Raw genomic sequence first — 27,640 nt, forward strand, 5'->3', positions numbered from 1 at the left:
ATAGTGCAAACCAAAAAGACGTCAGTCATGATTTTTTATACACCAGAACACATGTATATTTCTCTTCACTTACAACAGTGTTGGTTAATGTAACATTTTGCAAAACGTTTAAAATTATGAATTAATTAATTAAGATAAAATAATATAATATTATTAGTTCATGTCCTTAGTATGTTAAATTACACAAAAACTTCGGAAATTATTCATTTGGTCATTCATTCACCTTCAGTTACTGCTTAATCCTAGTTAAGGTTGCAGTGGAAGAGGAGCCTTTGCAGAAGACAGAGAAATTCAGCAATACACCTTGTACAGAACACATGTTTACAATTTATAAAAACCAGAGAATCTGGAGAAGAACCTCAAGTGAGAACATGCAAAACTCCACATAGACAATAACAGGAGCTCAGGGTTGAAGCCTGGAGCTGTGATGCACCAATACTACAGGACCCATGTACAAAATAACAAGGGTCAAATTATAATACAGGCTACATTATATTAAAAAAATAAATAAAAACAGAAACCCAACCTAATTTGACATTCATGTGTATGGCTGACTATGTGTGCACTCAGAGATGGTTTAAGATTTCTTCTCGCATACAGAACAAACACCTGGCTTGTTTCCTGTGGACTATGGCAGCAGCAACAGAGAAGGCATAAACAATAAGACAGAGCAGCGCAACACCCTTTCCACCAGCATCACTTCTCATAAAGCCCTGACGATGGCTTCTCTGCAAGTGCATGTGAAGCAGAAGGCCCAAAAGATCTGCTGTTCAAACAGGATCTTCTCAAAGCCTTGAGGAGGAAAGTGGTAGAAGTCGCTGAACTGGCAGTCTAAGATAGCACTCTCATCCACTGCAACACAGAGGATCAAACACAACTTTGTCATAACTTGGGCAGTGGCGGCTCAGTGCTGTCAGAGAGCCATTGCTGTACCCAGCTTTAACATGTGTTTTTACTGTACCTTAAAAGTAGATCACTTTGAATAAATAAAATTATTTTTTTCGCGGTCCGGTTTCCATCAAATCCTGCGCTCTGATTGGCTGGCGAGCGGGTCCGTATCCTACGGTACGGACCCCAGTTATGGACCTCTGGCGACTCGCTTCTTCACAACAACAACAAACATAGTAGCAATTTTTGTCAACATTTATTTTCACATTTCTCAGGAGAATAGCATTAATTTTACATCATGGATAGCGATAACGACAGTGTTCACAGCGAAAGCGAGTTTTACTACCCTGAGGAAGACGAAATAAAAGAAAACATTTCAGGAGAAAGCTAAAAACCTGTAACTTGCTAACGCTGAGCAAAAACATGGCTGAATCCTGAATGACTCAATTTTGTATAAATAGGGGACTACATAGTCGGCAAAATGTTTTTTTCCTGCCATGGAAGTGCACTTGTATACCGAGGAGGAAGCAATTTGCATTACAGCCGTGAATGAGAATTCAAAATGGCAGCTTGGCTCGGTTTTCCCTTTCGGGCGCTCTCGTTTTCTGTTAGAATTTGGTAAAAAAAAAAAAAAAATTATATATATATATATATATATATATATATATATATATATATATATATATAATGTGTGTGTGTGTGTGTGTGTGTGTGTGTGCGCGCGTGTGTGTGGCAGTTCCTATGTATGGGCGGAGCACAGAAGACGGCAGGCCAGAACTGAATTCCCAAAACTCTTTTTATTTTCAGCTTTTCAGCTTATTTAAACACTCTCACACACTCAGACACACGCACACACATCAGCCGTCTGGTTCGGGAGAGAGCCCCTCTGCTCTCGCTCTCCCTCCTTAAGTAGGGCACGGTCACTGGGAAGACACACAAACACAGGTTAATTGCTCTCAGGTGTAGTGATTCTGCCACTTACCTTCCCTGCCTCCGCCCTCCTGTCACAGACCGGCGCTTGACCACACCCCCGCTGCCACATACCCCCACCGCCCGACTCAGGCCGGGCGGCTGTCCGGCCTGCAGCCGACTCCCCCCCCCGATGGGAGAGGAAGTCCGCCATGACCATCTGTGCCCCCGGCCTGTGGACCACCTTGAAATTAAAGGGTTGGAGTGCCAGATACCAACGGGTGATCCGCGCGTTGGCATCCTTCATGCGGTGGAGCCACTGGAGGGGCGCGTGGTCTGAACAGAGGGTGAAAGGGCGCCCCAGCAGGTAGTACCGGAGGGCGAGGACCACCCACTTGATGGCCAGACACTCTTTCTCTATGCTGCTGTAGCGCCCCTCACGCACCGACAGCTTCCTGCTGATGTACAGGACAGGGCGGTCCTCCCCCTCCACCTCCTGGGACAAAACCGCCCCCAGCCCTCTGTCCGACGCATCGGTCTGCAACACAAAGGGGAGAGAAAAGTCAGGGGAGTGTAAAAGTGGCCCCCCACACAGTGCAGCCTTTACCTCAGAAAAAGCCCGCTGGCATTGCTCCGTCCACTGGACCGGATCTGGTGCCCCCTTTTTAGTGAGATCAGTCAGCGGGCTGGTGACGTCCGAATAATTAGGTATAAACCTACGATAATAGCCAGCCAGCCCCAGGAACTGTCTCACCCCCTTTTTGGTCTTGGGCCTCGGGCAGGCCGCAATTGCTGTGGTCTTGTTAATTTGGGGACGCACCTGCCCGTTGCCCAAGTGGAAGCCCAGATACCGTACTTCCACCCGCCCAATCGCACACTTCTTTGGGTTGGCTGTGAGACCCGCTCACCTCAGCGACCTAAGGACGGCCCTTAAGTGTTCAAGGTGCCTCGGCCAGTCATTACTATATATGATGATGTCGTCGAGGTAGGCGGCCGCATAGGTGGCGTGGGGGCGGAGGACCCTGTCCATCAGCCACTGAAACGTAGCGGGCGCCCCAAACAGCCCAAACGGAAGTGTGACGAATTGGTGTAAACCAAACGGTGTGGAAAAGGCCGTTTTTTCTCGGGATAGTGGAGTCAAGGAGATCTGCCAATATCCCTTCGTCAAATCCAGTGTCGAATAAAAGCGAGCCGTGCCGAGTCGATCGAGCAACTCATCAATACGAGGCATTGGGTACGCGTCGAATTTAGACACCGTGTTGACTTTTCTATAGTCCACACAGAACCGGACCGACCCGTCGGCCTTGGGTACCAAGACCACCAGGCTGCTCTAGTCACTATGGGACTCCTCGACGATGCCCATTTCGAGCATGGTCTCAAGTTCTTCCCGAACCACCTTTTTTTTGTGTTCGGGTAGCCTGTAAGGGCGGCTACGCACTACCACCCCCGGGGGTGTCTCTATGTGGTGCTCTATGAGGTTAGTGCGACCGGGCAGGGGCGAGAACACATCCGAAAACTCAGTCTGCAACTGGGCGACCTCCATGAGTTGGGTCGGGGAGTGGTGGTCTCCACAGAGGACCGGAGAGGTACGTGATGCCAATGCTCCTTTTTGAACCTCCGGCCACAGCTCCGCCTTCTCCGGAACCACCGACACCAACGCCACGGGGACCTCCTCATTCCAGAGTTTAAGCAGATTGAGGTGGTAAATCTGTAGCGCCCCACCCCTGTCCGTTCGCCTCACCTCGTAGTCGACGTCCCCAACTCGCCGTGTGACCTCAAAGGGTCCTTGCCACTTGGCGATCAATTTGGAGCTCGACGTGGGCAACAGTACGAGTACCTTATCTCCCGGTGTGAACTCCCTAAGGCACGTACCCTTGTTGTACAGGCGGGCTTGCCATTCTTGGGCCTGCCGCAAATTCTCCTGGGTTAGGTGGGTGAGGGTGTGGAGTTTTGCGCGCAGGTCCATAACGTATTGAATTTCATTTTTGCTTTGTGAAGTACTAGAGTAGCTCATGCTGGTTATGTATGCACTTTTATGTCCAGAGCTAAACTCTTCAGAAATCAACTAATTGAAGGTCACTGATCAATGTTTGCTTGGTAACATATTTGCCACTGACGGCGAAATTGGCGAAATGGCCACGCCCCCTTTTTAGCGAAGAACTACCAATTACCACCACTGTATCTCCGGAACCGTTCGGCCTAGAAGGTGATGTGACCATTCAAAATGTCCGGAATTGCCACATTATGGGGGGTCGGTAATACATTATTATGTCCTAAAACCAATGGTTTTCAATATATTTGCAATAAACTAATTTCTGCATCATACATTACAGTCCTGACCTTTTTTATATTACTTATGTACATTATCCATATTTGTCAGTTTAGTTATGTGGATTTCGACACTTTTTGCCCTTATTACAACCACAAAACACCACACATTTTAAGTTCTTTGCTCTGCAAGTGCATTTCTTGCTACTCATACATGACGTTGGGCATTTGCATGGAGGCGGTAGGTCATCTGGTCTGCATGGTACAGGCAGTATCACAGGAGTTATGCCGAAGTCTGTTGTTTTATATCCAAACTTGAGCAGATCTAGTTTAATCATTAGAGGATTTGGAGCTTCTAACCACAATCTGCACTGCAGATATGCTCGTTTTATGTGTTCTTGTAGTGTGGAGGAACAGCACACAAGCTGGTTAAAGTCAAGTTCTTTCCTAGAATTATGGTACTGCTCCCATCGATACTCATCAAATGTTGAACAGTCGGTTTTCTTTAATCCAGTTACAAGGAATTTTTCATCATTACTTATCATCTTCGGTGACAATTCCTCTGCACCAAACCCTTCCAATAGAGAGAGATCCATTGAAGCTTTCAGGCCGGCCAGCTTTGAACCCAACTTGCTGGTACTGTCGCACCCACTTAATGCGTGAATTGCTGGTAGACACGACACCAAATTGCTGTTCAGTTGATCAACTAACAGGTGAACAGGCACAGTCTTCTTGTTCTTCCTGTTGCCAAGCTTTACATAGAGTTTTTGTAGTTCCCATGTTTTCTTGAAATGGAAGATGAGGTTTACGAAAATGTCTGTGTCAGGTGAGTCAACTAAGATCGATTGAAAACCATGTTTTACACCATCATTGATATGGAACATGATTCTGTCATCAGCCTCTTCTTGGTTGCTTGAGAGCTTTGTGATTGTTGTTTCTTTGCCCGCAAACAGTTTTCTACATTCACCACCATATACTCCACCGAAGAAGATTTCCTTATCTGACACAATATTTTGTAGCATCCACTTGAAGAAGTACTCTTGGAACCTCACTTTGTTCAACATTGAGCTCCAGGACATGTCTAGATCAACAGGTACCTTCTGATTGTCAGACCTAATGGTGATAGTGATTTGTTCGGAACTTCTCTCTGCACGTTCCATTTGCTTGATCGATGATTTTTGATAAACATCAAAAATAATATCTATTCTTGTTGACTCCACTGCGGTAGCAAGAATGATTTTGGATAAAGTCTCAGCCAATTGCCCAAATGTTTCAATGTCCATCTTTTTTATTGGTAGTCTACGTACGAGTGCCATGAAATCAACTGTTATCATTTGAGCATCACATTTTACATTCCTTTTGTCTTGTGGAAGTTGGTTGACCAGTTCTCTTGATAGGGACGCTTTATCAGGCAGTGATTCAAATTATAATTACTTTCCATCAAAGAACACTTTAAAACTTGAACGCTGATCACTTCCTAAAACAAAAAGAAACAAATATAGGATACACTTGGTATTTTCATGAACACTCAGTAGCAAAACAGTGTCAGGGCAATGGTGGGATGAGTCATGGCATGGCATATATATTACATCCATGTAAATTACACTGAACATGGGTTCGAAATGTGTTGAAATTAGTCTTTTGCAAATATCTTGAAAACCATTGGTTTTAGGACATAATAATGTATTACTGACCCCCCATAATGTGGCAATTCCGGACATTTTGAATGGTCACATGACCTTCTAGGCCAAACGGTTCTGGAGATACAGCGGTGGTAATTGGTACTTCTTCACTAAAAAGGGGGCGTGGTCATTTCGCCAATTTCGCCGTCAGTGGCAAATGTGTTACCAAGCAAACATTGATCAGTGACCTTCAATTAGTTGATTTCTGAAGAGTTTAGCTCTGGACATAAAAGTGCATACATAACCAGCATGAGCTACTAGAGTAAAGGTCCCTCCTCCCAATTTTCCCGCAGCACGTCTAGAATGCCGCGCGGCTTACGCCCATATAATAATTCGAATTGGGAAAACCCCGTGGAGGCTTGGGGGACCTCTCGAACTGAAAACAGCAAGGGCTCGAGCCACTTATCCCAATTACGTGCGTCCTCACTTACGAATTTTTTAATTATATTCTTAAGGGTGTGATTGAACCGTTCCACTAAACCGTCCGTTTGTGGGTGATACATGCTGGTGTGGATCGGCTTAATCCCCAATAACCCATACAGTTCGCACAGTGTCCGTGACATAAACGTGGTGCCTTGATCAGTCAGAATCTCTTTCGGGATTCCGACTCGGGAGATAATGCGGAAGAGCGCCTCCGCAATACTGCGTGATGAGATATTGCGCAGAGGCACTGCTTCCGGGTATCGCGTTGCATAGTCCACCAGAACTAATATAAAGCGGTACCCTCGTGCTGACCAATCTAATGGCCCGACGAGATCCATCCCAACTCTTTCAAACGGGGTCTCGATTAATGGAAGAGGGCGCAAAGGCGCTTTTGGAATGGCCGCTGGATTCACTAACCGGCATTCGCGGCACGCCATACACCACCTACGGACATCCCCGCGAATCCCCGGCCAATAGAATCGGGCCATTATTCGGGCTAGTGTCTGATCCTGCCCCAGGTGTCCAGCCATGGGATTAAAGTGAGCCGCCTGGAATACCAATTCCCGGCGGCTCTTTGGAATTAAAAGCTGCATGACTCGCTCTTTAGTTTGAGTGTCCTGCGTCACTCGGTATAATCTATCCTTCATAATCGCGAAGTAGGGGAAGGACGAGGTGGCGTTCGGCTGGAGCGTTTGACCATCAATTACTCTCACTTGGTCAAACTCATGTTGCAGAGTCTCGTCTCGCGACTGCTCTAATGGGAAATCTGCGAGGGATTCTCCAAGAGAGAGAAGAGGGGCCGGCGGCTCCTCACTCTGACGCGGAGATGACGTAGATGGCTCTGTGACAGCTGCTCCCACCAAAGCGACACCGGGACCTCCCCCTGTTAAATGGCAGGACCCACTCTCTACTAAGCATGTCATTAAACCCCGAAATCCCGGCCAATCAGTCCCCAAAATTAAGGAGTGGGTAAGGCGAGGATTAACCGCCGCCTTCACTATAAATTTTTCCCCCCGGAAAAAAATGTGGACTGACACCAAAGGGTAGCTGTGAACGTCCCTGTGCACACACAACACCTTCACCCCCTGTGCACCCCCCAATGCCTCGTGTTGCACCAGGCTTTGGTGAATTGAGGTCTGATTACAACCAGAATCCACCAACGCCTGATATGTATCCCCTTGGATACTCACCGGTATGCGATACGCTCCGGCCCGATCGAGGGCGGCTTCTGGCGCGTCGGGGATCTGAACCACCGCGCCCACCTCCATTACCATGCACTGCTGTTGGAGGTGGCCCGGTTCCCCGCAGCGCCAGCAAACCGGCCCGGGCTTCCTCTCTGCACCGGTGTTCTGGGGCTCACTCACCTGAGGGGGGGCAGAGACAGACACAGAAGGGTGAAACGGGAGGGCACCGAAGGTGCGGCAGGCCGGCTGGGGTGGTGCCGGCCCCCGCCTCCGCGGTGGGGGAATGGGGCGAGGACGGGACACAGAAGGAGGGGGAGAGAGAGAGAGAGAGAGAGAGAGAGAGAGAGAGAGAAGAGGAGAGAAGAGAAGAGACTGTCTGCTGTCCTGCCGCCGGAACAGCCGCCAAATGGTCCTCCGCCAGCTCAATGGCCTGATCCAGCGACGCCGGGCGGTGGCACTGGACCCACTCTGCGGTTCCTGTGGGCAAGCGCGCAATGAACTGCTCCAGCACCACCTGATCGACGATCTTCTCGGCGTCGCGGTTGTTGGCCCTCAGCCACCGCCAGCAGGCGTCCCGGAGTTGCTGGCCAAACGCGAACGGGCGGCCGACTTCCTCCAAGCGCAGAGCGCGGAAGCGCTGGCGCTGCTGTACGGCGGTGCGCCCCACACGCTGGAGGATGGCCCGGTGAAGGTCCGCGTAGGCCAGCCGGCGGTCGGCGGGGAGCTGTAGCGTGGCCAGCTGCAGCGCGGCCAGCTGCGCCTCCCCTGTTAGCAGGGGGAGGAGGCGCGCCGCGCGCTGATCCATCGGCCACCCCGAGGTCTCCGCGACTTGCTCAAAGAGCATGATGAAAGCCTCGGGGTCATCCTGCGGGCCCATCTTTGTCAGGGTGAGGGGGGACGGGCCCGCGGTGGAAGCGTTGATTGTCCCCGCCGACGCGAGGAGGTGCCAGAACGCCTGTCGGTCCTCTTGCTGGGCCAACACCAGGGCCTCGAAGCACTGCTCCTGCTCCTTACGGAGCATGACGAGCGCCTGGTGCTGGCTTTGCTGGGCCGTGGCGAGGGCGTGGACCAGGTCGGCGAATGGGGAAGACTCCATGGGGCGGTTCGGCATTCTGTGCTCCAGATCCCGGGTTTCGGCACCACTGTGGCAGTTCCTATGTATGGGCAGAGCACAGAAGACGGCAGGCCAGAACTGAGTTCCCAAAACTCTTTATTTTCAGCTTTTCAGCTTATTTAAACACTCTCACACACTCAGACACACGCACACACATCAGCCGTCTGGTTCGGGAGAGAGCCCCTCTGCTCTCGCTCTCCCTCCTTAAGTAGGGCACGGTCACTGGGAAGACACACAAACACAGGTTAATTGCTCTCAGGTGTAGTGATTCTGCCACTTACCTTCCCTGCCTCCGCCCTCCTGTCACAGACCGGCACTTGACCACGCCCCCACTGCCACAATATATATATATAAGGTCCGTCCATATGGTGAAATACCGTGACCTTGGCCCAGAGGGCCTCAGTCAGTACTTTCGAGACCTCGGTCACGGTATTTCACCATACGGACCTCCCAGCTGGTAAATAACGTGTCAAAAGAACATTTTTCAGCTCATTATTCACTGTCTGCTATCGACTCCAAAATACACTTTGATTCAGCACATCAGCTTCTATGCATGCTTTCAATTAATTTTTATCCCTGAATCTTTTCTACTTCTCTCACATACACACACAAGTTTGGACACACGTACTCATGTTTTTCTTTATTTTGACTATTTTCTACATTGTAGAACAATACTAAAAAGACATCAAAACTAGGAAATAACATCTAGAACATATATGGAATTATGTGGTAAATTAAAAAAAAATTTTTTTTTTAATGTTTGATATTTTAGATTCTTCAAAGCAGCCAGTATTTACCTTGACGCTTTACACACTATTGGCAATATCTTAACCAGCTTCATCAGGTAGTCACCTGGAATGCTTTTCTTAATAGGTGTGCCTCGTCAAAAGTTAATTAGTGCAATTTCTTGCCTTCTTAATGCGTTTGAGATCAAACAGTAAATAATAAAAATATAGTAACTAGCCCTATTCCAGAACTGTAGTAATCCACATTATGTCAAGAACCGCTCAATTAAGTAAAGAGAAATGACACTAATCATTATTTTAAGACATGAAGTGACTTTTTTTTATAAATTTTAATAAAAGTCAGGAAAAAAAATATAGAATTAGAAGGCGTGTCCAAACTTTTCACTGGTACTGTATGTGTGTGCCATATTTTTTATATCTAAAAATTACAAAAGACACAAGTGTTTCCTGGGAAATACACCACTCATATTTTTCATACAAGCTGCATCCAGGACATCAAGAACAGCAACTGGGATATAAATCTCTATAGGTCACACGTGAGGAAATTGATGATTTGTTTTGAAAAAATTGGGTACTTTTTATTTGTGAATGTGTCTATATAATAAAATCACACATTGTGTTGAAGATATGAAGTTTATCTTCTCATGTTGAAAATATTTTCACTCATTCACTTTGCTCACTCGTGCTATATACATTCCCCACTCACAGATAAACTTCATATCTTCGCACAACCATATCATATTCTCTGTATATTACATTACATTATATCAAATCATATTCTATTAAACTGACCATAAACTACAGGGAACACAGTCCCTCGGATGCCTGAGGCTGGACACTGCATGTTCTTCCCATTCAAATACAGGTTCAGTTCCACATGGTCATAGGTTCAGTTCCACATCGTCAAAAGTTAATTAGTGCAATTTCTTACCTTCTTAATGCATTTGAGATCAAACAGTAAATAATAAAAATATAGTAAATAGCCCTATTCCATGTACTGTAACATCAAAAGTAATTTATGGAATCCTTGGCAAAACTTAGGCTGCTATGTTTTCTGCCATTAGATTTAACACAGCATTAAACATCCAGTGGTCAGACAAGCAATGAACATTATATTGCTAATCTAATGATTCATTCATAAGGGTCTATTTACAGATATATCTTTTCCAAACTTGACAGAGGGATTGAGATCACGACTATAGCAATATCTTCAGCTAAAGGGGAGAAAAAAGTAACTGTACAGATCTTTGTTGGGCTAGTTGCATGACAAGCCAACTTGTTTAAAAAAAATTTTTTTAAATTAATTTCTTCCCAAAACTTGTTCTCCACCATGTCTGTTTCTTTACTATAACATCATATACAGTATTTCAGCAGAATTAAAACTCTAGGCCTGAGCACTTTATCTAAATAACCCATTTTACCTCAACTCTGTCAGCATAAAACCATGTTGACAATAAATTTAAAACCTTTGCAGCGTTATGAAAATACACTGATCATCCATAACATTAAAACCATCGGCCTAATATTCTGTAGGTCCCTCTCGTGCCACCAAAACAGCTCCGACACCTTGAGTTGTGGTGTCCACAAGACCACCAGGTGTGCTGTGGGATTTGGCACCAAGACATTAGCAGCAGATCCTTTAAGTCCTGTAAGTCGTGAGGTGGGACCTCCATGGATCAGACATTTGTCCTCCATTGTCCAGCACATCCCACAGATGCTTGATCAGCTTGAGATCTGGAGAATTTGGAGGCCAAATCAACAACTTGAACTCTTAGTCATGTTCCTCAAACCATTTGTGAACAATTTTTTCTGCAGTGTGGCAGGGCACATTATCCTGCTGAGAGAGGTTTTGCTGCCATTGGGTAATAACTTTGCCATAAAGGGGTATACTTGGCCTGCAACAATGTTTAGGTAGGCGGTATGTGTCAAAACAACATCCACATGAATACCAGGACCCAAAGTTTCCCAGCAGAACACTGCCCAGAGCATCACACTGCCTATGCGAGCTTGTCTTTTTCCCCATAGTGCATCCTGATGCCATCTATTCCCCAGTTAAGTCATACACATGCACCCGCCATCCACATGATGTAAAAGAAAACATGATTCATCAGTCCAGGCCACCATGTGCCCATTGTAGGTGCTTTTAGTAGTGGATAGGGGTCAGCATGGGCACTCTGACTGGTTTACAGCTACACAGATAAATACGCAGCAAGCTGTATGTACTGTGTGTTCTGACACCTTTATCATAGCCAGCATTTTTTTTTCCAACAAACTGTGCTACAGTAGCTCTTATGAGGGATTGGACCAGACTGGCTAGCCTTTGTTCCCAATGTGCATCAGTGAGCCTTTGACACCCATGACCCTGTCACTGGTTCACCAGTTGCCCTTCCTTGGACCACTTCTGGTAGGCACTAACCACTGCATACTGGGAACACCCCATAAGACCTGCCATACTGGAGATGTACTGACCCAGTCTTCGAGCCCATTTTTCCTGCTTCCAACACGTCAACTTTGAGAATGGACCGTTCACTTGCTGCCTAATATATACCACCCCTTGACAGGTGCTATTATGATGAGATAATTAACGTTATTCTCTTCACCCATCAATGGTTTAATATACAGTAAAGGCTGGTCAGTGTATATTGCATTTTGTCAAACAAAGATTGTTTATATAAGTGTTAATTGTGAAAATGTGAATTCTATGTGAAACATGCATGTTTCCTTACTCATGCCTGTGCTTAAATACATTTAAACAAATTTCTGTTGAATAATCGTGTAGCAGACCTAATCTCATCTCATCTCATTATCTCTAGCCGCTTTATCCTTCTACAGGGTCGCAGGCAAGCTGGAGCCTATCCCAGCTGACTACGGGCGAAAGGCGGGGTACACCCTGGACAAGTCGCCAGGTCATCACAGGGCTGACACACAGACACAGGCAACCATTCACACTCACATTCACACCTACGGTCAATTTAGAGTCACCAGTTAACCTAACCTGCATGTCTTTGGACTGTGGGGGAAACCGGAGCACCCGGAGGAAACCCACGCGGACACGGGGAGAACATGCAAACTCCACACAGAAAGGCCCTCGCCGGCCCCGGGGCTCGAACCCAGGACCTTCTTGCTGTGAGGCGACAGCGCTAACCACTACACCACCGTGCCGCCCTGTAGCAGACCTAATAAAAAAAAAAATCGTTGCTCCTAAAAATAATCAAAACTGGATACTGGATATTTTGGAATGAATGTTTCAAATATGTACAGTCCACATTTTCCCCCTAAAGACTGTAAATTTGCCACATTCTTACCACAATGTCTCCCTCCTGTGGCACACTGTTAGCACCAAACTGTGACTGTCTCGACCCAAAGGTATCTGGTTTAGATTCATCTTCTGTGTGGCCACCCCGACTCCCCACACACCTGCACAAAGAGCATCAAAAAGCATTTTGTGTCCTAATTTGCACAGGTTCATAAATTTTACATGGTTTTATTTATTGCAAATGTCATGCAGACAGATAAGTATCTGATTTAAAAAAAAAAATCCACAGGGTAATTTTCCAGACTACTTTTAACTGACCCTTGCTGGACAATTTTTGTGAGCCTGTGCACACTGTAGCCTCAGATTTCCTGGGATTTGTGGTGACTGATATGAACACATCCACCTGACTGAGCAGAGTGGAACGTGATGTTCTGCCGTAGCCGAGCTCAACTCAAGGTTTAACGTGTTGTGCGTTCTGGGATGCTTTTTTGCTCACCATGGTTGTAAGTTACTGGAACCTTCCTGAAAGTTCAAACCAATCTGGCCATTCTCCTCTGAACCCTCATCAACAAAGCATTTGCAAAGAAGTGCTGTTCACTGAATGTTTTTTAGTTTGGAGGGTTTTGTTTGTTTTGCACACAATTCTGTGTAAACTCGAGACTACTTTGAGTGCAAATCCCAGGAAATCAGCAGTTTCTGAAATACTAAACACGAAATTTAATTTACCCTATAAATACCATAATTTATAGTGAGAAGAATTGTCTCGTAAGGTCACAGTGATAAACTACACAAAAATAAAACAAAATACATATTATATAATACCTTCTTGTGTTCTTTCACATTTTTATTTTTATCTAGATAGATAATCGAAATAAAAGATTTATTTATATTATATTACATAAAGAGAGAGAGAGAGAGAGAGAGAGAGAGAGAGGATATTACATGGCTGTGCGAAAATATGAAGTTTATCTTCGAGTGGTGAATATATTCACGAGTGATATATTTTTCAACACAAGAAGATAAAGTTTATATGTCTTCACGCAACTGTGTAATGTTCTTTATATTATATGGACACATCCACAAATTTAAAAAAAATACGCAAGTTAATCAAAAGAATTGTAATTTTGAACCGGTTCGCCATTCTGACAACGCGCATCCAGTCAGTAGGAAAACATTGGGAGTGACGTCATCAGAGTGAATTATTGGGAATTATTATACCTACAGGCCACTTTTTCCATGGAACAAAAACATGTATTTTATTCCCTTCTGGTGGGTTTATTGATGGCATGCAATATTGTTATCATATCACTTATCCTCCGTGTATTACGCCACTTTCCCCAATGGTAAATGAGCGTGCAATATTGTTACAATATTGCATGTTGTCAAGATAACACGACATCACACGTTGGAGACGTAAAACTTCCGCAGTAGTGAGCGACAGTGACAATTTGTAAACAAATATGGCCGCCAGGTCTGCTTCATTAAAAATGGAAGACTTTGAGAGAATTTTGGCTGCCAGATCGCTCCACTGTGTGTAGTTGTCGATGTTGATTTTAAAAGTAACTAAGTAAATTACACAAGGAAAGATTATTATTATTATAAATAATATTTGGCTTGACTGCACTAGCATTAGCCTTCGCTAATGCTACGCTGGCTGGAAGGTAACTGGACTGCTACGCTAACAGCACCGAGTCACGGGTAAACTAGTGTTGGCCTTTGCTAATGCTACTGCGACGACAGCTGGAAGGTAACTGGACTGCTGCACTAACAGCACCGAGTCATGGGTAAGCTAGCGTTGGCCTTCACTAACGCTACTGCTACGTCAGCTGGAAGGTAACTGAACTGCCACGTTAACAGCACCGAGTCGCAGGTACGCTAGCATTGGTCTTTGAGAATGCTGACATGAAGAGTGTGTATGTATTATAATAATAAAAAAATAATATTAGCTGGCTTTTTTCATGGTCTATCAGATATATTCCATTCCGCTAGCATGATATTGAACTCGTCTTTGACTCGTACAATATCATGTTAGCTGAATGGAATATATCTGATAGACCATGAAAAAAAGCCAGCCAATATTATTTAAATAATATGTCACTCAGATCTGCGATGGATTTCATATGAAAAATGTGCGTTTTTCAACATGAGAAGATAAACTTCATATCTTCAAACCAATGTGTGATTTTCTTTTTATTATATAGACACATTCACAAAGTACCCAAATTTATCAAAACAAATTATCGATTTCCTCACGAGTGACATATAGAGATTTGTGTCACGGTTTTGGATCTCAATGTCCCGGACGTGGCATGTATGAAAAATACGAGTGGTGCATTTCCCTGTAAAACACTCGTGTCCATATAATATAAAATAATACAATCTAAGCAGGGCGGCACGGTGGTGTAGTGGTTAGCGCTGTCGCATCATAGCAAGAAGGTCCGGGTTCGAGCCCCGTGGCCGGCGAGGGCCTTTCTATGTGGAGTTTGCATGTTGTCCGCGTGGGTTTCCTCCGGGTGCTCCGGTTTCCCCCACAGTCCAAAGACATCCAGGTTAGGTTAACTGGTGACTCTAAATTGACCGTAGGTGTGAATGAGAGTGTGAATGGTTGTCTGTGTCTATGTGTCAGCCCTGTGATGACCTGGAGACTTGTCCAGGGTGTACCCCGCCTTTCGCCCGTAGTCAGCTGGGATAGGCTCCAGCTTGCCTGCGACCCTGTAGGACAGGATAAAGCGGCTAGAGATAATGAGATGAGATGAGACAATCTAAGCATGTGATGTGGTAGTGCAGCAGGGTGTAAACACTGTAGATATAAACAGCAGACTTGAGTGGCATTAAAGTGGCAGTGCAGTGCAAATATCTAGGTCTACCATGCTGGTCATTTTAGCCATCTTTGGCAGTCTGTTTCAACCTAAATTAATGCCCGAGTTGCTGCTATTAAGCTCATTATGTTTCAATCGGTCATTTTCCCTGGGTCAGAGTCTTTGTTAATTTTGTAAACTTTTTGGGAGAATGTATAAATGTACAGTACCAGCCAAAAGTTTGGACACACCTAATTCAGTGGTTTTTCTTTATTAAGACACTTCATGTCTTCAAGTAACGATCGATATAGTTTCTCTTTACTTAGTTGAGCGGTTCTTGACAGAATATGGATTACTACAGTTGTGGAATACTTTATTTTTATTATTTACTGTTTGATCTCAAACGCATTCACTCATTCATCCATCGTATGCGACGAAGACCAGAAAGAGCATCATTAAGAATTTGTGAAAATTAAAAAAAAAAAAAAAGAATACAAAGATGTAACAATTTTGCTCACTGATTTTGAGTGCGGTGTGTTCGCTGACGGCTAATGAGGCCAATGTTGGCACGAAACCTCCGACCACAAGTAGTGCACATGGGTCCATTCTGAGTGGGTTCAGTTGAGCTTACTGCCCGCCTCTTGTGCTCTTCATGCTTGCGTTGGGCTTCGTGAATTCTTCTTTCCTCATAGCAGGGATGAGAATGAAAAATATTTTAAAAAGTCTGAAAAAAGCCGGGGGTTTGGGGGCCGCAGGCCCCCAGCGGGGCCCAGGGGGTGGGAGCTAATGATTTTTGGCTATTTTTTTTTTTTACCCCAAAACCATTAATTTTATCAGCAAAAAGTTGCAATTTATTTGGAAATAAATTCCCCTTCTTGGTGGACTACCAGGTGAAAATGATTAATATGGTACAAGAGACTTCTTTTTAATCAATTCACATTTGATGATTTCAAAAAAATCAATGCACCTTTTAATATAAACAAGAGCGCTACAGTATTATATTTCTGTATTTTTGCTATTCATGTCTTTGAATACTCTAATCCTTTAAAATGAAATACAAACCAGAAAAAAGTTATATCATATAATTCTCTTAAGCTTTCTTCTGATGTTTTCATGGTAGCAGGAGGTCTTGCATATTAAGCAGGCAACATTCAACATCACTTATCACTTCCCTTTCAACTATTGTGTGTACTAACTAGGTTTTATCTGGACAGGATGTTGTGTAATGTAATACATATACAGTGGGGCAAAAAAGTATTTAGTCAGCCACCAATTGTGCAAGTTCTCCCACTTAAAAAGATGAGAGAGGCCTGTAATTTTCATCATAGGTATACCTCAACTATGAGAGACAGAATGGGGGGAAAGAATCCAGGAAATCACATTGTAGGATTTTTAATGAATTAATTGGTAAATTCCTCGGTAAAATAAGTATTTGGTCACCTACAAACAAGCAAGATTTCTGGCTCTCACAGACCTGTAACAACTTCTTTAAGAGGCTCCTCTGTCCTCCACTCGTTACCTGTATTAATGGCACCTGTTTGAACTCGTTATCAGTATAAAAGACGCCTGTCCACAACCTCAAACAGTCACACTCCAAACTCCACTATGGCCAAGACCAAAGAGCTGTCAAAGGACACCAGAAACAAAATTGTAGACCTGCACCAGGCTGGGAAGACTGAATCTGCAATAGGTAAGCAGCTTGGTGTGAAGAAATCAACTGTGGGAGCAATTATTAGAAAATGGAAGACATACAAGACCACTGATAATCTCCCTCGATCTGGGGCTCCACGCAAGATCTCACCCCGTGGGGTCAAAATGATCACAAGAACGGTGAGCAAAAATCCCAGAACCACACGGGGGGACCTAGTGAATGACCTGCAGAGAACTGGGACCAAAGTAACAAAGGCTACCATCAGTAACACACTACGCCGCCAGGGACTCAAATCCTGCAGTGCCAGATGTGTCCCCCTGCTTAAGCCAGTACATGTCCAGGCCCGTCTGAAGTTTGCTAGAGAGCATTTGGATGATCCAGAAGAGGATTGGGAGAATGTCATATGGTCAGATGAAACCAAAATAGAACTTTTTGGTAAAAACTCAACTTGTCATGTTTGGAGGAGAAAGAATGCTGAGTTGCATCCAAAGAACACCATACCTACTGTGAAGCATGGGGGTGGAAACATCATGCTTTGGGGCTGTTTTTCTGCAAAGGGACCAGGACGACTAATCCGTGTAAAGGAAAGAATGAATGGGGTCATGTATCGTGAGATTTTGAGTGAAAACCTCCTTCCGTCAGCAAGAGCATTGAAGATGAAACATGGCTGGGTCTTTCAGCATGACAATGATCCCAAACACACCGCCCGGGCAACGAAGGAGTGGCTTCATAAGAAGCATTTCAAGGTCCTGGAGTGGCCTAGCCAGTCTCCAGATCTCAACCCCATAGAAAATCTTTGGAGGGAGTTGAAAGTCCGTGTTGCCCAACGACAGCCCCAAAACATCACTGCTCTAGAGGAGATCTGCATGGAGGAATGGGCCAAAATACCAGCAACAGTGTGTGAAAACCTTGTGAAGACTTACAGAAAACGTTTGACCTCTGTCATTGCCATGGTGATTTTGAATTAAAGAACAGGCATGTACAATTGGCATTACATACTGGAAATTTTTTTTAAATCAAAAACTATAAGTTCATCTCGGCCTAAAAAATTTGGGCAGACGCTCCCGCGCGGCACATGCCAGCAATTTGCCCCGTCCCCCTATGAAATGAGCAGTAAGTAGGAGAGTTATACATGGTATCATACCTAAAATTTTATCAGAAATATAGATATGATACTATGATTCTCCCCAACATGCTACATTAGAAAAGCTAACCCCATTTATAAAAGATACACACTTTTATTTATTTATATATATATATATATAAAATTGAACAGGCAAAATAATTTTCGACCTACCTTTGTGTTTTTTGGTGTATATGTGAAGTTCAATAATCCTTGCCCCTCTACTAGCATAGTTTATCATGTCAGAACACAATGAGCAAAGTACTTTTCCTGGGATGTCTATTTTCCGTATGTGATCACCGAGCTTCATTATGACAGTCTGCTTGTCGATCTCGATATTCAGTGTTCTTTCTAACCAAGCCCATCGAAAACAGTTCTTTATTCCTGCACCTTTATCAATGTCCCTCGCTCGATCCTCTTCTTTCTTATCTAGGACTTTTGCCATTGTCGATATGCTAAAATATCCCGCCTGAATACGTGTCTTTCCGATGTAACCAATGCGTATCGTCAAACAGTGTGTACGGTCGGTGAACGGCGATTGCAAGCCACGCGTGGAGAGCATGCGCACTTGTGTTTATACACTTCACACGATGGGATTTCCCGAAAATTCTACCACAAATAAGTCGAACATTGTCGCAAAAGTGAATGTTAATTACGACATGTCGAAAGACTCGAGTGTGTTAACCCGGAGCCCACCAAGAATCAAGACGTTATAAGGTGACCACAGATCATTAACCACCCCCCGAAAATTTCTCAACAGATTTACATCGATCTCAAAAACGATCATTTTGGTCTGAAAAAGTCAGAAATCTGCCGATCGGCGGAAAATTCTCATCCCTGTCATAGGCCTCACTACCTTTGGAGAGGGTGGATCGCCATGCTGATCTCTCTTGGGCCTTTCTTTCCCAGTTGTCAGGATTTATGCCAAGGTCTTTCAGGGAGATTTTCAAGCTGTCCTTGCATTGGTTCTTTGGGCCCCCTCGCCAGTTCGCCATAGAACAGTTTTTTTGGCAAGTGGCATTCTTCCATTCTGGAGAGGTGACCAGCCCATCGAACTTGTGCCTTTTTCAGCATGGTGTGGACACTGCTGAATTTGGACCATAGGAGCACTTCAGTGTCAGGGATCTTGTCATGCCAGGAGATTGAAAGCAGTTTTCGCAGGCAGTTCAGGTGGAACCGGTTTAGTTTTCTTGCATGGCGCTCATAGACTGTCCAAGTTTCGCAAGCGTACAACAATGATGGTAGGACAACTGCTTGGTAGACTTTCAGTTTTGTTTTTAGCTTGATGCCACACCTGTCCCTTCTCAAACGCATTAAGAAGGCAAGAAATTACACTAACTTTTGACAAGGCACATCTGTTAACTGCATTCCAGGTGACTCCCTCATGAAGCTGGTTAAGATAATGCCAATAGTATGTAAAGCATCACCAAGGTAAACGCTGGCTATTTTGAAGAATCTTCTTCTTTTGGCTGCTCCCGATTAGGGGTCGCCACAGTGGTTCTTTCGTCTCCATTGCTCCCTGTCTTCTGCATCCTTCTGTACCACATCTGCCACTTTCACGTCCTCTCTCACCACATCCATGTATCTCCTCTTTGGCCTTCCTCGTTTTCGTGTGCCTGGCAGCTCCATCCTCAACATTCTCCTTCCAACATGCTCTGCATCTCTTCTCAGGATGTGCCCATACCATCTCAGTCTCATCTCTCTTAGCTTAATTCCCAGGTTCTCCACATGTGCTGTCCCTCTGATGTGCTCGTTCCTTATCCTGTCCAACCTCGTCACTCCCATCGCAAACCTTAACATCCTCAACTCTGCCACCTCCAACTTTGCCTCCTGTCTCTTCGTTAAGGGTACGGTCTCCAATCCATACATCACAGCTGGTCTCACTACTGTCTTATACATCTTACCTTTCACTTTTGCTGGGACTTTCCTATCAGAAATGACTCCCAAAATCCTTCTCCAACTGCTCCACCCTGCCTGCACTCTCTTTCTCACCTCACTATCACAGACCCATTTTCCTGCACAGTTGACTCCAGGTACTTGAATTCACCAACTTTCTTTATGTCTACTCCTTGCATCTTCACTACACTCTCATCCCCATTCTCATTGATGCACATGTACTCTGTTTTGCTACTGCTCACCTTCATTCCTCCCAACCCAACTTCCTTTCTACTTTCACCACATATCACAATATCATCCGCAAGCATCATGTTCCATGGTGACTCTTGCCTCACTTTGTCCGTCAAGCTATCCATCACTATGGCAAACAAGAAACGACTCAAAGCAGATCCTTGATGGAGTCCCACCTTCACCTTGAACCATTCAGTTGTTCCAACTGCACACCTCACTGCTGTTTCACTCTTCTCATACATGTCTTGCACCACTCTGATATACTTCTCATTCATGCCACTCTTTCATATATTTCATTTACAATATTATCTCAGGCAAGCTGGAGCCTATCCCAGCTGATTATGGCCGAGAGGCGGGGTACACCCTGGACAAGTCGCCAGGTCATCACAGGACTGACACATAGACACAGACAACCATTCACACTCACATTCACACCTACGGTCAATTTAGAGTCACCAGTTAGCCTAACCTGCATGTCTTTGGACTGTGGGGGAAACCGGAGCACCCGGAGAAAACCCACGCGGACACGGGGAGAACATGCAAACTCTACACAGAAAGGCCCTCACTGGCCATGGGGCTCGAACCCAGACCTTCTTGCTGTGAGGAGACAGCACTAACCACTACACCACCGTGCCGCCCGTTTACAATATTATTTATTCATCTCATCTCATTATCTCTAGCCGCTTTATCCTGTTCTACAGGGTCGCAGGCAAGCTGGAGACTATCCCAGCTGACTACGGGCGAAAGGCGGGGTACACCCTGGACAAGTCGCCAGGTCATCACAGGGCTGACACATAGACACAGACAACCATTCACACTCACATTAACACCTACGGTCAATTTAGAGTCACCAGTTAACCTAACCTGCATGTCTTTGGACTGTGGGGGAAACCGGAGCACCCGGAGAAAACCCACGCGGACACGGGGAGAACATGCAAACTCCACACCGAAAGGCCCTCGCCGGCCACGGGGCTCGAACCCAGGACCTTCTTGCTGTGAGGTGACAGTGCTAATCACTACACCACCGTGCCACCTGTTTACAATATTATTTATTATTTAATTTTAAACAAAGAAAATGCACATTGTTTATAATTCATAAATTAAAAAGGAGTCTTTTCAGGGGGGGTTTCCCTCATTGAAACTTTGTTCAAAATATTTCGAGAATCGAATCGTGCCCGGGGTGTATCGTTACACCCCTATAAATCTGATCACTAGCACCATCGAATGAAACTGAATTAATCCCACTCACGATTGTTGGTTCTCATGTCCCTGCCTACTGACCCGTGGACTGGACCTTGAACTCGAAGCAGCTCTTGTTCTGGTGGAGAGGGGCGTTGGTCAGACCCGCCCCCCGCTCCCACAAACCCGCCCCCCGCTCCCACAAACCCGCCCCCCGCTCCTCACCAGCACCACATCCGCGCCTGCAGGAGCAGCACACACCGCGCTCACACACCACCACCACTCCGCTCGGTCTCTCTCTCTCGGTATGTATTTCATTACAACCACCACTCCGGCTCGGATATACCATTTTGCGTGTTTTGGATCAGATTTACAGACACTGAAACACGGTTTCTATAGCAACGTCGGATCAGAGCAGCAAACAGTGGTTAGTTAGCACGCTATCACTGCGAGCTAAAGCAGGGAGAAAAGACACTTTAATAGAGGAATTAAAGCAATAAACGCTGCTTTCCTACTCCAGTGTCACACAAACACTTCAGGCGCAACACGAACTCTGTCTATCCGGCTGGATCACTGCCTAATGATCAGAGGTTAAATCGTTTGTTTGTTTATTTATTTATTGATATTCCTCACGATAACCGGTTAATCGTTTGTGTCGATGGGCATTTCTTTAAGAGGTTTATGATCGGATCGTCCATCACTACAACAGTAGCCCAGGCAGCATGTAAACACTGCAGCCATATCAGATTTAGCTTTACTGGAGACAGGGGGGGAGAAATAATGAAACCGGAAGTGTCATTAGATGCGTCACGGAAGCCCTTTGGAAAGAAGGAGGGGGGGAAGGAAGGAAGACTTGGGAAAGGTTGTGGCTTGCAGAGCCGCACTGCCCTCTAGCGGTGCGTCGCGGTATCGACCGTTACAGTTCCTTTGCGGTTCCTCCAATCAGAGGAGAGGAGAGGAGCACCCCCCCACACGCCGTTCAGAGCGCGCGCAAGCTCTCACTGGCGGCATGGAAACAGGGGGAAGAAAAATAACGAGGTCAAAATATTTTCACACGTGACATGCCAGCTATTGGATGGATACGGACGCCGCGTGGGCTCCCGACACATGGCGCGAGATGGAGAATGACGCGACGCGCGCGCGCCTGCCAGCCTGCCTGCGCGCGCTCAGCTGTTTGTAACACTTGAGTGCTCTGTCTGTAGAGTGCCATGATGCAGCAGTTGGAGAAATAAATAACCGAGATGATTACTATGCAGGCGCGCATCATGGATGCTTCTTGTGCGCTTTGATTGATGGATTAAAAACCTGACCTAACCCGGCGCACGTGCAGAAATGCTGATGAGTGCGCTCGAGGCTGAGTGGAGGGTTATTTCTCACTTTGTGATGCTTTTGCATAGCAACAGCATCCCCCCCCCCCCAACCAGAAAAGAAGGCATCCTCTTCTGTGTTTAATACTGCAGGGGGATGTTTTCAGTGATGCCACTGCGCAGGAGTATTCTAACAAACTATTACTGTAACTACCTCGAGCTTCGCAGTAAAACATCTGTATCTATACCGGTGTTACATGTCATCATCCATCCAGTGAATGCATGTTTTAAACACTTTGGTTCTGAGTGGCTTGACCTGAAACGGTTAAAGTTTCCTCGGTTGGAAAGAGCGAAGTCTGCACAGCAACAAGCGCCACGATTGCGTCGCGTACTGCAGTAAAATCAACTGAGCTCAGAGTGCACGGGAGGACTCAGTGTTTTGATCCAGTTGCTGACGTTTGCCGCTATAACAGTCATCAGTTGCTACCTTAGCGGCAGGACTCTCTCTCTCTCTCTCTCTCTCTGTCTGAGCGTTGTGAAACAAAATCGTGAAGAGACAGCCGACAGGATGAGCGGGTTCTTGGATGTTCCCAGGCGAAGTGTCAGGGCGCAGTGGACTTGTGAGCAGAGAGAACATGGTGTCATTACGCGTTGTGCATGTAGTCGCGTCACTCTGTTTTGCGCACTATAACTAGAGGGGAAAAAAAACCTTACTCAACTTTTTTTTTCTCTTCCATAGCTAAGTTACTCAGTCTTTATGTATAGTTTTAAGGGTTTTTTTTCTTCCCAGACAGACACTCTGCAGGGTGAAGCAAGTTTCAAGACACAATCTAATCATTTATGGCATCTTTTTTGTCAGTTTTGATTGGTCGGGATTCAAAGAACAGGCCGTAGGTCAGCTCTGAACTAGGTTTCAGCATTGGAGTGAGACACACTAGTAAGATGCATGTTAGTCACTAATGAATGAGTGGCATCGATCTGATCTGTTTTACACTCGCTGACCCGCTAACATGTTGATTTAATCTCTCATTCCAGCCTGCGATGGATCTGCTGGAGGAAGACCTGACGTGCCCGATATGCTGCTGTCTCTTCGAGGACCCACGTGTGCTGCCGTGTTCACACAGTTTCTGTCGGAAGTGTCTGGAAGGCATCCTGGAGGACAACCGAAGCCCAGTATGGAGACCTCCGTTCAAATGTCCGACGTGCAGAAAGGAAACCGCGCACAACGGCATCTCGAGCTTGCAAGTGAACTATTCCCTGCGCAGCATCGTGGAGAAGTACAACAAGATCCGTGCGAGCCCGAGAATGTCTCAGTGTCGCGCTCACAGCGGACAACCACTGAACATCTTCTGTGCCACGGATCTGAAGCTCATCTGCGGCTTTTGCGCCACTACAGGAGAACACAAAGGGCACAAGTTCTGCGCGCTGGAGGAGGCGTACGAGCGAGAGAAGGTCGCCTTCGAGGAGCTGCTGCGCGCCGTGGAGAGCTGGAAAGGCGCTGAGGTGCTCTCGTGCCTGGAAGCGCTCGAAGGGGCGAAGAAAAAAGCGCTGCAGTTGGCGTCGAGAGACGTGGATCGGGTGGCGGAGTATTTCGAGAAGCTGCTCCGCGCGCTCGAGCACAAGCGCAGCGAGATCCTTTCGGACTTCGAAACCCTAAAGCTTGCGGTCATGCAAACCTTTGACCCGGAGATCAACCAGCTCCGCTCGGCGCTCGAGGAACAGCAGCGCGCGCTGAACCTCGCCGAGTCGTTCCGCTCGCTCACCGACCCGCTCACCTTCTTGCAGTGCATGCAGGACTTCCGCGAGAAGGTGCGCGCTATCCGCGAGACGCCGCTGCCCGCGCGCACGGACGTGGATGTTGGTGCGCTCGTGCCAAACTTCGACGTGCACGAGTGGGACCGTGTACGTCTGGGAGACGTGGACGCGCTGCGCGCTCCGCACGAAGGCGGCGCTCTCCGGTCGCCAGCGGCTCGCTTTGGCCCCCCGCGTCTCTCCCGGAGCCTGTGGAGCTTCGTCGTGCTGGCGTGCGCGTGCCTGTGCCTGTGCGCGTGCCTGTGCGCGCCGAACTTTCTCACCTCAGACTGTTTCGCTCCGAGTCTCTTCTCGGCTAAAGCGGTGCCCGCGCTTGCCGGCGTCTCCGTACCCGCTCCTGCAGAAATGCTGCGGTGGCTCGTGTGTTGCTGGCAGGAGGTGGCAGGAGTGTGCGCGCTCCTCACCGAGCTCTGCAGGAACTGCATTACTGAGCTCATCGACACCACGTCAGAGTTTATCAGCTGATCTTCAGCCGGTGGACTTTTCTCCTGTGCCGTCTCAGGCTGAGGTGCACAGATGCCTTGAAATACACCTTAACGCTTATTACCGCAGCATGGACTTGAAATACAAGCCTAAGTATTTCACCTGTTTGTTTGGTTTGTGTGTGTGTGTGTGTGTGTGTGTGTGTGTGTGTGTGTGTGTGTGCATTATTGAATTTGTAATTACAGTGTTTTTGTTTTTTTTTTACAGCTCAAATCCACAGTCAACTTGTGTGTTAATTAAAGTGGGTCGTGTCGAAAGAAAGGCTAGTTATTTTTAGTTAACTGAAATAACTATGGGTGGTGGTTTTAGATTTGGTTAAGGCTCAAAGTATGATACTGGTCACCAAATGACTTGCTTGGTTAGAATTAAGTCGCGCAAGATGTTGAGGTTTACTAAACTTGTTTTCCAAACCTCTTTCAAAGAATTAAAACCAGACATGTTCTCTCACAATGAAAATCACTGGGCTGGAAGACGGGGATCCCCATGCACAACCTCCTCCAGTCCCCACACACCGGCTCATCTTTTTTTTTTTTAAAACCTTTTTCCCTACAATACTGTTTTTGTTTTTATTAGTAGTGGATTTTATCTATGTTAAATAAAAGCAGGAAACTCAAGGTTAAATGTTACATATGTGGAATATATATATATATATATATATATATATATATATATATATATATATATATATATATATATATATATATATATAAAATCTCCGCACATTGCAGCCATGGGTAGAGGAAGCACGCATTATATATTTGATCTATTTTTCGTTCAAATATCTGCCTAAATAATACTGTGGTGAGTGCAGAGGCATATTAAGCCCAGTTTGGTATCCTTTATATGGGGATTATCACGTCTGTAAAAACAAATTGCAGAAACGTGCTTTATACAGTAGCTTTGGGTCCAGGTTATACGACTTTCACAAAAAAACGACTACACTGATGCATGTAATCGTAAGAATGAAAATAAGGTGTAGTTTGCAGGTAACTTTGAAGTATGGCTTTGTGCTGTTTGTGCACCATTAAGCATATATTTGGAGTTGATCTCATACACCTGTTGGCACAGATGGCACTTTAAATAACCTGCTGGGTACAGGCCAACAACAGAATGTGGTGCTGTGGGAGAATCCTTCTCCCGTCCTACTGTTTTTGTTCCTTCAAAGCTGAAACCCGAAGTCAAATCCTCCAGTAAATAAGCTCTGTGACGTCACCGCTCCCACCGGTTCACCGATCAAGTCATGCACACACGAAGTATAAATTTAGCCGACTGTTGCCAGGCAATTTCTGCATGAAAAGTGACATTAGTTGTGCCCCCACCCCAACAGCCTAGTTTATAAAAATAAGTGTTATATAACGCCAGATGAGTTGAAGACTGAATAGCAGTGAATGAGCGCGTCACCCAGCTGTGTGAGGGAACACTGGGAGCTGTCCCTGCGCGCGCTTTCTCTCTCTCTCTCTCTCTCTCTTTTTAATAATTAAACACACAACACTAAATACCATAACCATTTTTAGAAATTTACACCCCCATACTCTCTTCCTTCCTGATGATCAAGTGTTCATCCCCTGCTGCATTTTCAAAGAAAGTCCCATAATAAAATACACAGAAATGACCCGGTTCGTATGTAAAACAGTTTATTTTAATATAGTAAATGAGCCCTGACACATTTTAGTAAACTGTTTCAGTGATTATTTAGTTTCAGGAGTTAATTCACGACACTACAGTGTGCCATTGACTGTTCAAAATCATTAATTATACACAGACCTCAGAGTAAAATAAGTTTTATTTATGCATTTTAAATCAAGAAATTAAAAATAAAATAAACAGCTGTAGATCTGAATAAGGCCATGGTTGATTACACACAGGCATGCCGTTGGACAAAACGAAAAGGACACAAGAAAAATAAATATCGGCTCGATTTCTTTTATTTTCCTCCTCATCACTGAAAGTCTGCATCCGGTGAACACATCTATAATAAATGGCTTTGCCCTGAACTAAAAGTCAAGAAGCTATATTTACATAACACCAAGCAGAACAGCAAGTCTGCATCTTATGCGAAAATAGTCGTCTGTTAAAGATTTGTTAAAAAAAAGGTTTATAGGAAATGTATAATTAAAACGTTTAATGTTTTAAAATGTAAATACTCATGATCTCCATTTTGAACTGGTTGTTCCCAGTATATTAGGTCTCCAGTATACTGAGGGGCATGGAGTCGCTTAAAACGCATCACTCGGTGAATGTACCGGTATAAGCCTGTGTCAGACGAGATTTAATGGTTTAAGAAAATATTCTGTTCAGGTTTTATTTTTTTAAAGGATCCATGAAAAATACACGTAGTACACAGGCGATTGCGAACATTTTTTTTGTTGTTGTTTTCAAATATGCGCCAAATGCAGTGGATCAAAAAAAATTATATATTCAGGAATAACAGTAATCAGGACCAGCTATCTGAAATATTTTTAATATATGTAAAAACTGAATACAAGTTTGATACAAATGTTGTTTGCATTTTATTTTATTACACTGTAATTATTCCCTGAAGGGTTCATGCCATCTGTATTAATGGGAAAAAAATAAATAAATAAATGCTGGGATTAAAAATAATAAAGCAAAGATTTAAAACCATATTTGCTTTGTCGAATATTTAGTGCAAGTTTACTTTCAGTAAGCAATAGAGCTGTATAAACAGT

The 27,640-nt window shown here is 45.2% G+C and overlaps 2 protein-coding genes across 2 annotated transcripts; one reads left to right on the forward strand and one right to left on the reverse strand.

Moving 5' to 3' along the window:
- On the reverse strand, positions 1-22,089 carry spryd7b (SPRY domain containing 7b). The gene is given in 7 exon segments (XM_060929381.1): positions 1-852; positions 10,007-10,104; positions 11,565-11,625; positions 12,512-12,631; positions 21,451-21,511; positions 21,514-21,595; positions 21,995-22,089. Coding segments are annotated over 7 exon segments (666 nt in total). The 3' UTR covers positions 1-703.
- trim13 (tripartite motif containing 13) lies at positions 21,577-25,579 on the forward strand. The gene is made up of 2 exons (XM_060929380.1): positions 21,577-21,653; positions 23,691-25,579. The coding sequence occupies exon 2, from the start codon at positions 23,697-23,699 to the stop codon at positions 24,930-24,932; it is 1,236 nt and encodes a 411-aa protein (XP_060785363.1). The 5' UTR covers positions 21,577-21,653; positions 23,691-23,696; the 3' UTR covers positions 24,933-25,579.
- The last annotated feature ends 2,061 nt before the right edge of the window (positions 25,580-27,640 follow it).

This window comes from Neoarius graeffei, chromosome 9, assembly GCF_027579695.1.
Source record: "Neoarius graeffei isolate fNeoGra1 chromosome 9, fNeoGra1.pri, whole genome shotgun sequence".
In the NCBI taxonomy this organism is placed as follows: Eukaryota; Metazoa; Chordata; class Actinopteri; order Siluriformes; family Ariidae; genus Neoarius; species Neoarius graeffei.

Excerpts from the sequence above, each read along its gene's own strand:
- trim13 (XM_060929380.1), top strand. The coding sequence starts at position 23,697 with ATGGATCTGCTGGAGGAAGACCTGACGTGCCCGATATGCTGCTGTCTC.